Below are 13618 nucleotides of genomic sequence, written 5' to 3'. Positions count from 1 at the left end.
AGGGCGAGGGAAGAATGAATTCATTTTAAATGGACTGCTCTTGCCTGGAAATGTGTCTTTCAATTAGATATAAAGAAATGTGCCTACAAACCAACATAAGCGACTATTGCAGTATTTGCATTCTCAGACCTGTGGCTTTACAACAAGCTGAAGCCAAATGGCTGCGTATTTCACCAAGCAGGTCTGCGCAACGCTTCTGGGCATGGATTCGCTGCTGACAATTGTGGTGACGTTATCAGCGTGGGGCAGAGACGCAAAGCAGACGCTGCCCAAACTGCCCTGAAGAGGGCGCTTCTGCTCTGTCTGATGATATTCTCCTCAACAGAACCACAATCTGGAAGGCTAATACACAGTCAAACAAGTAGACCTACAGTATGTTCTACAATGTTTCAGAAATTCCTGAGTTTATTTTCAACAGAATCCCTGAACATAAATCTAGTGAGGCCTAACCAGAAGTAAGAACCTGGAAGGTAAGAAATTCTAAGGCTCTTGCATGAGAGGTGAAATGCAATTTTATCACCATTCTATTTAAATTATTATCACACACCCATTTTGACTGGTAGAATGAATTACATAAATTCATAAAATGACTAGATGGATAACAATGTACACGCAAGTCTGTATGAAGACTGTATAGAAAGACCAGGGCATGGTGAATGTTCCCTGTTGTCTCATAGCTCACAGATCACTGCACCTGTACATAGCTCATCTGTAAATAGCCCATCTAATCTACCTCATCCCCAAACTGTATTTATTTTTTTATCTTGCTCCTTTGCACCCCAGTATCTCTACTTGCACATTCATCTTCTGCACATTCTACCATTCCAGTGTTTAACTGCTATATTGTAATTACTTCGCCACCATGGCCTATTTATTGCCTTACCTCTCTTATCCTACCTCATTTGCACCTGCTGTATATAGATTGTTCTACTGTATTATTGATTGTATGTTTGTTTATTCCATGTGTAACTCTGTGTTGTTGTATGTGTCGAACTGCTTTGCTTTATCTTGGCCAGGTCGCAGTTGCAAATGAGAACTTGTTCTCAACTAGCCTACCTGGTTAAATAAAGGTGAAATAAAATGAATAAAATAAAAAATAGTGAGATAACAGTACAGACTTGATGAAGGCTCTACTGGCTGTTGGATGCAGTTGGATGCTGAAGTTGGATGCTGAATGTACTCTTGAACTCTCTCTCAAATAGATCCTTCAATCTGTCGCCCGTCACACGCAACTCTGCATTATCCTTCATTAAAAAAGACAGACACATTTGTATAGAAAACATAATAAACAAACTAGAAATGCAATAAACACAACTCATTTAGCAAAGACACATTGTTATTCATGCATTAGCACAAGTAAAGTTGACTAGCATAATTCCAACATTTTCTTGGAGTCTTCACATTGGATACGGCAGTAGTGCAGTCTCACCCTGTTAAATGTGGCACAGTTGGTGAAGATAAGCAACACATCAGACACAAAGTGTTGCACTGACTGGTAGAGATTCTGCTGCAGCTTCTCCACAACCCTGTCCAGCCATATAGGGGTCTTTATCACACTGGTGTAGTTTCTCACCTGGCAATGAAACACACAGATGGAGATATATGTGAACTTTGACACACACACACACACACACACACACACACACACACACACACACACACACACACACACACACACACACACACACACACACACAGAGAGAGAACTAAGCAAACTTACATTGATGCAAGGATCTTTCACAAAGATGTGGCCCTCGTCCCCATGGTAAAGACACAGCAGGAGGTACTGGCATTCCTGTCAGAGTAAACACACCATTATGTGACTGATCAAAGATAGTTTACATTTAAGTCTGAATAATTATTTCATGTCAAGTATATAGTGATGCTTATAATGGACAGACAGACAGTTGATTGATTGAAGGCAATTGGCCCAAATTAATTCAGGCTCCTCACCAGTAGGTGGTCAGAGATTCGGCAGGTCAAGGCTTCCTGGTAGGTCATTTGTGTGGGGTGATACCACGAATGACTGGCCGTCAGTACACAGAATGTACACTTCCACGGACGATCATCCCTGTGATTACACACACACACACACACACACACACACACACACACACACACACACACACACACACACACACACACACACACATACACACAAAAACACACACACACACAAAAACACACACACACACAAAAACACACACACACACACACATAAACATTTCAATAGTGCACAAATAATCTGACAGCTAAATTTACCTACACAGAACAAACAGACCTCTCTTGTATCAATCTCTTTCTCTCAATCTGTCTCTCATCAACCCTCAACTCTTCTCACCCCAGGATAGCGTCGTCCACATTAGGAAGATGACATCTCTGATGGAAGGAGCGAGGACACTCATCACAGCATATCAAGCTGCCCTGGCTTCTACAGATGAAGCAGTCGTCATCGTTATCTTGATCATGCTGCCAAGACAGAGAAGAGAGGAAGGTGAGAAGGAAATGGTTAACAATCAAGCATCAACTGCCTGTTTGTGTGTTAACGAATATCATACAGATTGGTTTCTCACACTCTCGGGTGTAAAACAAGGAGACTCCTGATCAAATACTCTGTTTGCTATGTTTTATTAATGATTTGGTGAAATAAATTAAAACAGTTAAATATTGGAGTAAGATACAATGCATTCTGAAAGTATTCAGACCCCTTGACTTTTTCCAGATTTTGTTACGTTACAGCCTTATTTTAAAACTGTCTGGTTTCCTCCAGACGTGACGCTTGGTATTCAGGCGAAAGAGTTCAATATTGGTTTCATCAGACCAGAGAATCTTGTTTCTCATGGTCTGCGTTCTTTAAGTGCCTTTTGGCAAACTCCAATCGGGCTGTCATGTGCCTTTTACAGAGGAGTGGCTTCCATCTGATTGGTGGAGTACTTCAGAGATGGTTGTCCTTTTCGAAGGTTCTCCCATCCTCCACAGAGGAACTCTGGAGCTCTGTCAGAGTGACCATCGGGTTCTTGGTCACCTCCCTGACCAAAGCCCTTCTCCCCCGATTGCTCAGTTTGGCTAGGCGGCCAGCTCTAGGAAGAGTCTTGGTGATTCCAAACTTCTTCCATTTTTAGAATGATGGAGGCCACTGTGTTTTTGGGAACCTTCTATGCTGCCCATAGAGCTCCTGCAATTAATTCGACCTCATGGCTTGCACTGTCAACTGTGGGACCGTATATAGACAGGTGTGTGCCTTTCCAAATCATGCCCAATCAATTGAATTTTCCACAGGTGGACTCCAATCAAGTTGTAGAAACATCTCAAGGATGATCAATGGAAACAGGATGCACATTAACTCAATATTGAGTCTCATAGGAAAGGGTCTGAATACTTACGTAAATAAGGTATTACTGTTTATATTTGTAATAAATTAGCAAATAACTAAGCATTTGAGGGAATTTGTACAGCTAAATGGTCAAATGAAGTTAATCTGTTAATCCAGAGGATGTGGTATATTGAAAGTTTGGTCTCCTACCTGTGCACTCTTTCTTCTTTTAAAGTCTGGTGAAGTTAAATGACCTTCCTGAGGTTGGTGGGATGGTGATGGGAGGGGTTAGAGAAAAGGGGACAGACATTGCTTTTGAGTGTTGAGTGACTGAATGGAACATCCTGTGAAATAACTGTACAGTTTGTTTCTTTACAGAAAAACAAAAAGGGTATAATGTGTAGCTATAGTTCGTTGCTCTGTCTGGCCCAATTGTCTGGTATATGTAATGATAAACCGATATGCTGTGGTAAGAGTAGGGGAGACCGGGGTTGGTTGCCTCACGGGTTGGTTGTCACAGTACTAATAACTAGCAACCTAAATGGAGCTGTGTAATATTTTAAAAGTAAAAATGTGTGAATTCTTCGAAAGAACTCATCCACCTGGTCAATTCATGTCAGCATGACAAAATATTGAGGTGAATTTAATTGATCTTTTTTATAGGTAAAAGTATTTTTTTAAAGTGGTATTTTCATAAATGTTTGATTTATGGGAGTATCCATAAACACGTACGTTTGTTGAAAAGAAGAAAGGGAGAGATATATTTGAAACCTATTTATGAGTCCCTAGGTGGTATCTTAAAAAGATTCTCCGGTATTTTGCATACTTGTTATCCAGTAGTTCTGAAAAGTGGTCACCGAAAATTGCGACCTACATCACATATGTGCAGATATGTGCACCATGTCATTGCTCTCTTGCTCTGCTGTATGTGCACCTTGATAGCTGTCAATGGCAAGAGGCTGAAGCTGATAGGGTAGAACTCTAATTGCTAAGGGGGTGGCCCACATGGGGGTAAATGTAGGGAAAATGGTGCCGCACAGCTCAAAGTAAACAATCACTTTTAAACTAGGGATTTCATGGCTAATTAAATAAGACAGTCATTCTGCTCATAGATTATGCATGTATGAACTACACATTGACACATCCAGCCCAAAGCGGGAGGTTTAAAAAAATACTTACTAGTTGCCAAAGTTCCGGAGCATGTCTTCAATTGTCATTAAGGGGATAGCTGGGGATGGTTGTCACTATCAACATTGCCACTGCCAGTGCACAATAAATCCCAAGATCTTTTGTGCTTGTGTTATAAAGAGATCCCTTTGTTGCCTCTCTCTCAAACACATATTTTTCCTGTCACACACCATTTACTCAAAATGTCATATGTTATTCTTAAGGCATAAAATGCTGAATTTTGTTAGGAATATTGTTTGATCAAAAGAAAGGCTATTTCTAAGAATGTGCTTGCTATATTGCTTCACTTCTTGTTACAAAAGGAATAACTACTAGCAAACATTGTGACATCCAACGCCGCGATTGGGCTAGTTGTAAGAAGTGGGCAGAATGTGTTTGATGGTTTATAAAATCTAATCAAATTATATTTTATTTACACGCTTCATAAACAACAGGTGTAAACTAACAGTGAAATGCTTACTTACAGGTCCTTTTCCAACAATGCAGAGTTAAAGATAACGAGGTAATTGAGGTAACTATGTACTGTAAATGGGGGTAAAGTGACTAGGCAACAGGATATATAATAAACAGTAGCAGCAGCATATGGTGTGTGTGTGTGTGTGTGTGTGTGTGTGTGTGTGTGTGTGTGTGTGTGTGTGTGTGTGTGTGTGTGTGTGTGTGTGTGTGTGTGTGTTTGTGTTAGGGATTTACATGGGTAACCGGGATCCCTGACTGACCCAGCAACACTCTTCATATTTCCCCGAGAAAATTAAGTGACATTTTTCCCCAATGTCAGCACTAATGCAATTCCACAAAATAGACAACAGGAGCAGCATCAGATTAGCAAAAAATTAAATATTACATTATCCTAACAGGTTGTCGCATGGAAGCCTTCAGCCTAGCGTATTTACTTCACACAAAGTCGGTATTAATTCAAAGCACACGCATAATTGATATTGCCGGACTGCACATGCGTCCCGAATGCAGTTAATAAAACCTACAGGAAACCCCTACAGTATAGCCTATAAAACAGGGCTCCCCAACTGGCGGCCTGCGGTCTGAATTTGGCCCGCTGGTGGTTTTATTTGGCCCACCAAGTTTTCTGAGCACCAGATGTTGAATTTTTATTGTTGGACATAAAAAACTGTAAAAACACCAGGAAATCAGCTCCAAGTGATTTTACATTTGGGAAATCTGTTCCTAAGTATTTCCACGCATAATAGCGACACACGTGGCCACTCCTCCCACTTTTCTGTGTTATATTTGATGAATATGTTATATATATTTAAATGCAATGTATCCATGTCTGGTTGAATTGTGTTTTTAAATGGTCAAATAAATTAAATTAAAATATTTGCTGTACCTGGATCAGTTCTCCCAGAGTGGTGCCGCTACAGCGGATACTGTACTTCCACTTCTTACTGCTCTTCTTCCCCCCAAACTCCTCAAAGCCACTTGGGGTGAACCAGCGACCCTGCACCACAATGCACCTCTCCCCTGAGACAGACCATTGAGGAAGTCAGACATCATACACCACTACAAATTAAAACCATGCAAAGTCAAATTGACCGTAGTACACGTGCCTGACTGTGTCTCCTGCACATCACACTACTGTGTTAACCCACTAAAGACTATACATTAGATCTGGGCCCGTATCCACAAAGGGTCTCAGAGTATAACATTTATAGTAAGTGCTGATGGGTTAACATAAAAGCTATGCATGATAACTTTAGTCATAAAAGTCACACCTTGTCAACAGATATTTTATACACCTCATAAACTGTCCTAACCAGTTAAAAGGGTTATCAGCAGGTGTCTTGGTAATAGAAAAATGCAGTAAGTCAGTGGTTCCTGCCCCGCATGCAATTACTTTGGAGTTGTTAAAATAATGTTTTGATATTTCTATATGATCAATCCATAAATAATCTAGACCTACTGTACATGTAACAGTATGTCTTGAGCTTTTGACAATGACGTCACATGAGACCTATTTCACAACTATATGCCTAAAAACTTATAACCACTAGGCTAATAAATAAACACGTTTTTCTTTTAGATTATTTAATGACCTACATCATGTTATTTCAAGTTATCAATTTGGAGCGCAATATTACTTTGTTAAAAAAAATATGTCTAAATTGGGCATGCCTATAAATTGAGTAATTGAAGGCATCTAGGATTTATGCTGAAATGATAGACCTTTCAAACGTATGCAATGTTGTATGCAACATTATCAGCAAGTGACTTGATGTCTCCTGTGGCAAAGCAATTCAGAGTTGTTAAATGTGAGTGACAAGTGTTGATATAAAGGTAATCTTGTAAAAAAAAATCCACCTTTAGAAACCATCATAATAAAATAAAAAAGGTTATGCATGCCAACATATTACAGTAGGAAAAGTGATCGTGCCAGGCGAAAATTATATCAAACTTTTTACCATTGCAACATTTCTGATGTAGGCTACAGTCAGATTCGCCTTGGTTGCCTGAAGCGTGTTACCTACAGTATGGAGTTCACAACTGGCAATGCTTCATCACGATTGGTTATTCCCCATCATTTGCAACAATGTCAATGAGAGTCAGCACTATCTTTCCTTTGCGGTACCTCAAACTGTCGTGATTACCCGCTGAGATAAACTTTTATGAGTTGATTTTAATCCTGACTCAGAATTTGTCTGGGAAGTATCTTACGACATGCTAAAACCTACTGTGAGTTGTCTTTTTGTTGTCTTAAAACTTGTTTTAACAGGATCCCTAGGACCTTTTCTGAGATGCTTTGTGGATATAGGCTCTGGTCTCTGGGTTGGAGAAATGTAACCACTCTCAAATTCATAAAATGGACTATGGATGCGAAGACTGACCATCCATGCTATTAACATTCTAGTTTTAACCATGTTTTGAGGGTATAGAGTGTGTGTTTACATTTACTTTGTTTACAAACATTGGAGTAAAAAAAGCTTATATTTTGCTCTGATGGGGTAAGTCAGTTAAACTAAGCTCACGAGATATTTATAAGTTATATTCTTCAAGAATCAATGGATACATATCATAAATGTCCAAAAACCAATGTAGCAACTGCAGATTGCCTCTTTAAGGTCTCAGGCACGTTTATTTGGGCCGAACCACAGCCACCGTTACACAGAAACACAGCGAATCACATCACATTAAGTACATTGTTACGACCTACCTTTGGCCAGCTTGTTCCTGATGAGAATGCCTTCTTTGTCCCCACAGGTGACTGGGAGCTGGGTCTTGTAGATGGGCCAGGTCCAGATGTCATCTTTCTCTCCCTTCCCGAAAGGAAAATCTGCATGGGGACACATTCCAGACAAACATTAAGATGTGACTTGAAATTAAAAATAAAAATATTTTACCCCCCAAAAAGGTTACAGAGGGACTTTAGACTTTCTGACTCAAGTTCTCCTCTTTCCCAGAAGGCAGAATGAATCCTGGGACTCACAGTTGGTCGGCCTCTGGACGTTCCTCTTCTGACTGGGGTTGGACTGGGTGGATGTGCTGGGCTGCTCCTCCTCAGCACTCTCACTTCTCTCTTTCTGTTTACTCTTTTTCCTTGTTTTCTCCTCCTCCTCTTCTTTCTCCTCCTCCTCCTCCTCTTCTCCTTCCTCTGAAGCCTTCTTCTTATCCTCCTCCTCCTCTTCCTCCTCCTCCTCTTCTCCTTCTGCTGAAGCCTTCTTTTTATCCTCCTCCTCCTCTTCCTTCTCCACCTTCTTTGGCAGTTTCTCATAGAATGTGAACGACCCTGCATGGGATTGGAGGCAAAATTTAGCAAACCATGCAACCTAAATCATTTACAACTAATTAAAACAATTATAATATCAATTTGACAGGGCATTGAACCTCAACTTTAAAGAATCCACCATTGTGACTACATTTATACTCTACTAGGAGTTAGAATTATATATAGATATTAACCTATCCATACAAATGCCATAATAATGCCATAATAATACAATAATAAGAGTGAAGACTCCAGAACTGACCGTCCAGCAGGCGGTTTCGTAGCAGGCGTAACGTGGGGTACTGCAGCAAGAGGTGGTCCCTGAACACACAGTTCCAGAACACCTTGATGCTGTCGGGCCTCTCTGCCTCCACCCAGTCCAGCACCTGGTACACACCCTTCTCCCTCACCTCCTTACTCCTACACTGAATCAGCTTCTGCAGGAGGGGTCAAATACAAAACTATGGTCCAATTTGTGGGGGTTGTCAAATTAAGGCTGGAGTGGAGTGCTAGATTTGATTCTCTAGCAACCACCATCTCAAATCAATTCATGTGACAGACAGGAATTTATGGACACACATCAGGCATTATGAAACAATGATCATCAACTCCAATTTCCACTCATACAATAACATTCAGAGACCTGTTACCAACTAGCAATAGGACAGTAACTGGTGTTAGTTTTACCAAATAAATTATGTAGACTACAATTTGTTTTGTTACACGGTTTAATCTGGGTTTTATTCAGTAGAGTAAACTATAGTACAATACAGTATAGTTTACTTCAGTAGAGTACAGTAACATATAGTGGAGTTTAATACATTAGAGTACAGTTGTTTAATTCAGTAGAGTAGATTAGTACATTAGACTGTGCTCTGCTGTATTGAACTATACTTTTATTTACTGTGTTGTCCAAACCTGTGAAACATAGATGTCTATGATTTCTCAACCAAAAACATCTGTCAATGTTTGGGCCAAATCCCAACCGGACCAAATCTGAACCAATTATAGCCAATTTTATTTTACCTTTATATAACTAGGCAAGTCAGTTGAGAACAAATTCAACTAGATGTCTGTGGATGTTAAAATCAAGGCCAGTATAGACCGGACCAACCAAACATTGACCTCCTTGATTGGTTCCGATTTGGTCCAGTCCACCCCCCCCCCCCCCCCACGCAAAAAAAAGAGGCCGGTCAGGACAAAAGAAAATACAACCAAAAGACGTCGGCGTGGGTCCGTGGTTGGTAGGATGTAATTTAACGCTGCTTGCTTAAACTTTGAGTGGCCGGGTGTGTGTATAGAAACTTGGTAGTCCAGTCTACTGCTCTCACCTTGTACATTTCTTCCGGAATGAGGTGGTGGTCTCGGAGCTGGTTAAGAAAGGTGTGTGGTTGCTCCATGCACGACATCTCTGTCCTACTACAGCGGAAAAACCGCAGTAACTCCTCATCTGTCAGAAAATTTAACGGATCCATTGGCGCAGACTTCTTCAATACAGTTTTCTTTGTCGAAAAAATCCAATATTTACCAGGTCACTGAATATTATTAATAGTTTAATAATGAACGATCCGGTTCATATTGGGTTGCATATATATACACTGATAAATTAAAGTTTGACGTGATGTAGACTATTTACATTTCAATACAGGAACCGACTGATTCATTCAGACGAGTGCACATACCAATAGACGCGCGTTTGGAAGAAGGACGGAGAGGACGTAATGAAAACGTTTTCAACTGTAGGCCAACAAGTTGTTATTAAAGTTATTTTCGAAGATAAAATAGATATCCCGCAAGCACGGAAGTACACTTCAAGTGATGTTTGGAAAGTGAAAGTGTTCATGTGATTTCATATGAGCCACAAGGGGAGAGGCTATGGATTTTTGGGAAAGTGAAAGTGAAAGTGTTCATGTGATTTCATATGAGCTATATGTGAGGAGCTCCGTGGACCCTTCTTGTTCTGAAGTAATTTAGCCATTGTAGCCTGGGGGAAAGGGTTGACAGGTCTTGCTGAAATGTCTAGCCCAATGACCACTCAACACTGGACCACAAGGCCTGTAAGCGAGGAGTTGCCTCATTTAGCCAATAAACCCTTTCCCCATAACGTTATCGAGCGAATAAAGAAGGAATATCAACATAACTTGTAACGACAAAAGAAGCAAAATTCGGTTTTCCATCAAAACAATCATTCTTGAGAGCTAACTTGACTAACAAAGGAATTTAAATTATAATTCTTCCTCATTAAACACCCCAGATAATTTCCCATCAATTAATGTCGATTTAACTGCTGTGATTGTAAATAAAACCTTATGACATGTGCATAACTATAGATACATCCGACAGGAGTTTGTTTGAGTGATGAAAGTTGGACAGAGGATATCGAAGTCTCTGAAAGAAATACTTGGACAAAATTTTAAAACGAATGTTAGGCAAATTTCTGGCAATTGTGACTTTATTATGTGCCAGATTTTAAGGTTACAACCCGTTATAAATGGCCAATTTGCGAGATTGACTTGTCATTTCAATAGGAATAGGCTAGGCCTACTGACAAAAATCTGGGTTTATATTGTAATTAAACTTTGCCATAGTTTGGTTAGCTAGATGCAGGTAGCCTACAGCCCCTGATCGGCATACATCTAATTTCAGATAGCCAACAGTAACCTAGACAAGATGCAGGCAAGATGTAAAATGAAGGATTTATCAGCTTGCTTGGTTCAAATTCACAGACTGATTTATTCTTGTAATGATTGTAAAATGGCGCCGGAGCTTGGAATCATTAAAACTCGTTTTTCAACCACTCCACAAATTTCTTGTTAACGAACTATAGTTTTGGCAAGTCGGTTAGGACATCTACTTTGTGTATGACACAAGTAAGTTTTAAAACAACTGTTTACAGACAGATTATTTCAGTTATAATTCACTGTATCACAATTCCAGTGGGCCAGAAGTTTACATACACTAAGTTGACTGTGCCTTTAAACAGCTTGGAAAATTCCAGAAAATGATGTCATGACTTTAGAATCTTCTGATAGGCTAATTGACGTAATTTGAGTCAATTGGAGATGTACCTGTGGAGGTATTTCATGGCCTACCTTCAAACTCAGTGCCTCTTTGCTTGACATCATGGGAAAATCAAAAGAAATCAGCCAAGACATCTGTCATGCCCTGACCTTAGAGAGCCTTTTTATGTCTCTATTTGGTTTGGTCAGGGTGTGATTTGGGGTGGGCATTCTATGTTTTGTTTTCTATGATTTTGTGTTTCTATGTTTTGGCCGGGTATGGTTCTCAATCAGGGACAGCTGTCTATCGTTGTCTCTGATTGGGAACCATAATTAGGTAGCCCTTTTTCCCTCCTTTTGTTGTGGGTAGTTAACTTTGTTTGTGGCACTAATGCCCTGTAAGCTTCACGGTTGTTTTTCGTTTATTGTTTTGTTGGCGACAGTTTGTAATAAAAAGGAAAATGTACGCTCACCACGCTGCACCTTGGTCTTCTTTCAACGACAGCCGTGACATTACTACCCACCACCAAGGGACCAAGCAGCGTGCGCCATCCTGGAGGACGAGCTGGACCGGGGAGGAGAGAATGGCAGGGGACAAGACCCGGTCACGGAAGCCCAAGAGGCAGCTCCCAATTTTTTTTTGGGGGGGGGGCACACGGGGAGATTGGCGGAGTCGGAGTTTAGACCTGAGCCAACTCCCCCGTGCTTACCGTGGGGAGCATGTGACTGGTCAGGCACCGTGTTATGGGGTGATGCGCACGGTGTCTCGAGTGAGCATTCACAGGCCGGTGTGCTCTGTGCCAGCGTCCCACAATGCCGGGTGGAAGTGGGCATCCAGCCAGAACGGGTTGTGCCAGCTCTGTGCTCGAGACCTCCAGTGCGCCTCCACAGCCCAGTGTATCCGGTGCCAGCGCCAAGAACCAAGCCTCCTGTATGTCTCCCCAGCCTGGTGAGCCCTGTGGCAGCTCCACGTATCAGACTGCCCATACGTCTCTTCACTCCAGTGATGATCCATGGCAAGAAGCCTCCAGTGATGATCCATGGCACGAAGCCTCCAGTGATGATCCATGGCACGAAGCCTCCAGTGATGATCCATGGCAAGAAGCCTCCAGTGATGATCCATGGCAAGAAGCCTCCAGTGATGATCCATGGCACGAATCCTCCAGTGATGATCCATGGCAAGAAGCCTCCAGTGATGATCCATGGCACGAAGCCTCCAGTGATGATCCATGGCACGAAGCCTCCAGTGATGATCCATGGCACGAAGCCTCCAGTGATGATCCATGGCAAGAAGCCTCCAGTGATGATCCATGGCAAGAAGCCTCCAGTGATGATCCATGGCACGAAGCCTCCAGTGATGATCCATGGCAAGAAGCCTCCAGTGATGATCCATGGCACGAAGCCTCCAGTGATGATCCATGGCAAGAAGCCTCCAGTGATAATCCATGGCACGAAGCCTCCAGTGATGATCCATGGCAAGAAGCTTCCAGTGATGATCCATGGCACGAAGCCTCCAGTGATGATCCATGGCAAGAAGCCTCCAGTGATGATCCATGGCACAAATCCTTCAGTGGTGATCCATGGCAAGAAGCCTCCAGTGATGATCCATGGCACGAAGCCTCCAGTGATGATCCATGGCAAGAAGCCTCCAGTGATGATCCATGGCATGAAGCCTCCAGCGAGGAGTCATGGCACGAAGCCTCCAACGACGGCCTCCAGTCCGGAGCCTCCAGCGACGGTCCCCGGTCCGGAGCCTCCAACGACGGTCTCCTGTCCGGAGCCTCCAGCGACGGTCCCCTGTCCGGGGCCCGCAACGAGGGTGCCCGGTCCGGGGCCCGCAGCGAGGGTGCCCGGTCCGGGTCCCGCAGGGAGGGTGCCCGGTCCCGGGTCCCGCAGCGAGGGTGCCCGGTCTGGGGCCCGCAGCGAGGGTGCCAGCACCAGAGGTGCCACCAAAGTGGGGTGAGCCAGTGGTGGAGTGGGGTCTGCGTCCCGCACCTGAGCCGCCACCGCGGATAGATGCCCACCCAGAACAAAATAAAGTGGTGATCCTAATTGACCTAAAACAGGGAATTGTTACTAGGATTAAATGTCAGGAATTGTGAAAAACTGAGTTTAAATGTATTTGGCTATGGTGTATGTAAACTTCCGACTTCAACTGTAGCCTACTGCTGAAATGCGCTGAATTATTTGAGGAACATGATAACGCTCAGAATTTATGAACGGCCTGTTTTGCAATTCACAACGTCATTGGCGATCAAAGATCATTCTATCAAGGCGTCACTACAGATCCTGGTTCGATCCTGGGCTGTGTCGCAGCCGGCCGTGAACGGGAGACCCATGAGAAGGCGCACAATTGGCCCAGCGTCATCTGGGATAGGGGAGGGTTTGGCCAGCTGGGATGTC

The 13618-nt window shown here is 42.5% G+C and overlaps 1 protein-coding gene across 2 annotated transcripts; it reads right to left on the bottom strand.

Moving 5' to 3' along the window:
* Positions 1-377: 377 nt before the first annotated feature.
* LOC139581161 (nuclear body protein SP140-like protein) lies at positions 378-10021 on the bottom strand. Of its 2 annotated transcripts, XM_071410642.1 has the most exons (11): positions 9548-10019; positions 8479-8653; positions 7938-8237; positions 7665-7784; positions 5844-5977; positions 3524-3571; positions 2342-2469; positions 1954-2071; positions 1721-1795; positions 1430-1573; positions 378-1244 (listed from the first exon to the last, which is right to left on the bottom strand). In XM_071410642.1, the coding sequence occupies exons 1-11, from the start codon at positions 9689-9691 to the stop codon at positions 1131-1133; spliced, it is 1500 nt and encodes a 499-aa protein (XP_071266743.1). In that variant the 5' UTR covers positions 9692-10019; the 3' UTR covers positions 378-1130. The 2 variants fall into 2 exon arrangements, with proteins under 2 accessions (XP_071266743.1, XP_071266752.1); XM_071410651.1 differs by lacking the exon at positions 3524-3571 and having other exon boundaries at positions 9548-10021.
* Between the last annotated feature and the right edge of the window lie 3597 nt (positions 10022-13618).

The sequence above is a fragment of the Salvelinus alpinus genome, chromosome 1, assembly GCF_045679555.1.
Source record: "Salvelinus alpinus chromosome 1, SLU_Salpinus.1, whole genome shotgun sequence".
Taxonomy (NCBI): Eukaryota; Metazoa; Chordata; class Actinopteri; order Salmoniformes; family Salmonidae; genus Salvelinus; species Salvelinus alpinus.
This window is presented reverse-complemented; position numbering and strand designations above follow the sequence as displayed.

Coding starts and splice junctions, on each gene's coding strand:
- LOC139581161 (XM_071410642.1), bottom strand. CDS start 9,691: ATGGATCCGTTAAATTTTCTGACAGATGAGGAGTTACTGCGGTTTTTC. Junction 8,238..8,478: donor ACGAAACCGCCTGCTGGACG/GTCAGTTCTGGA, acceptor AATCCCATGCAG/GGTCGTTCACATTCTATGAG. Junction 1,245..1,429: donor ACTGTGCCACATTTAACAGG/GTGAGACTGCAC, acceptor TTTTTAATGAAG/GATAATGCAGAGTTGCGTGT.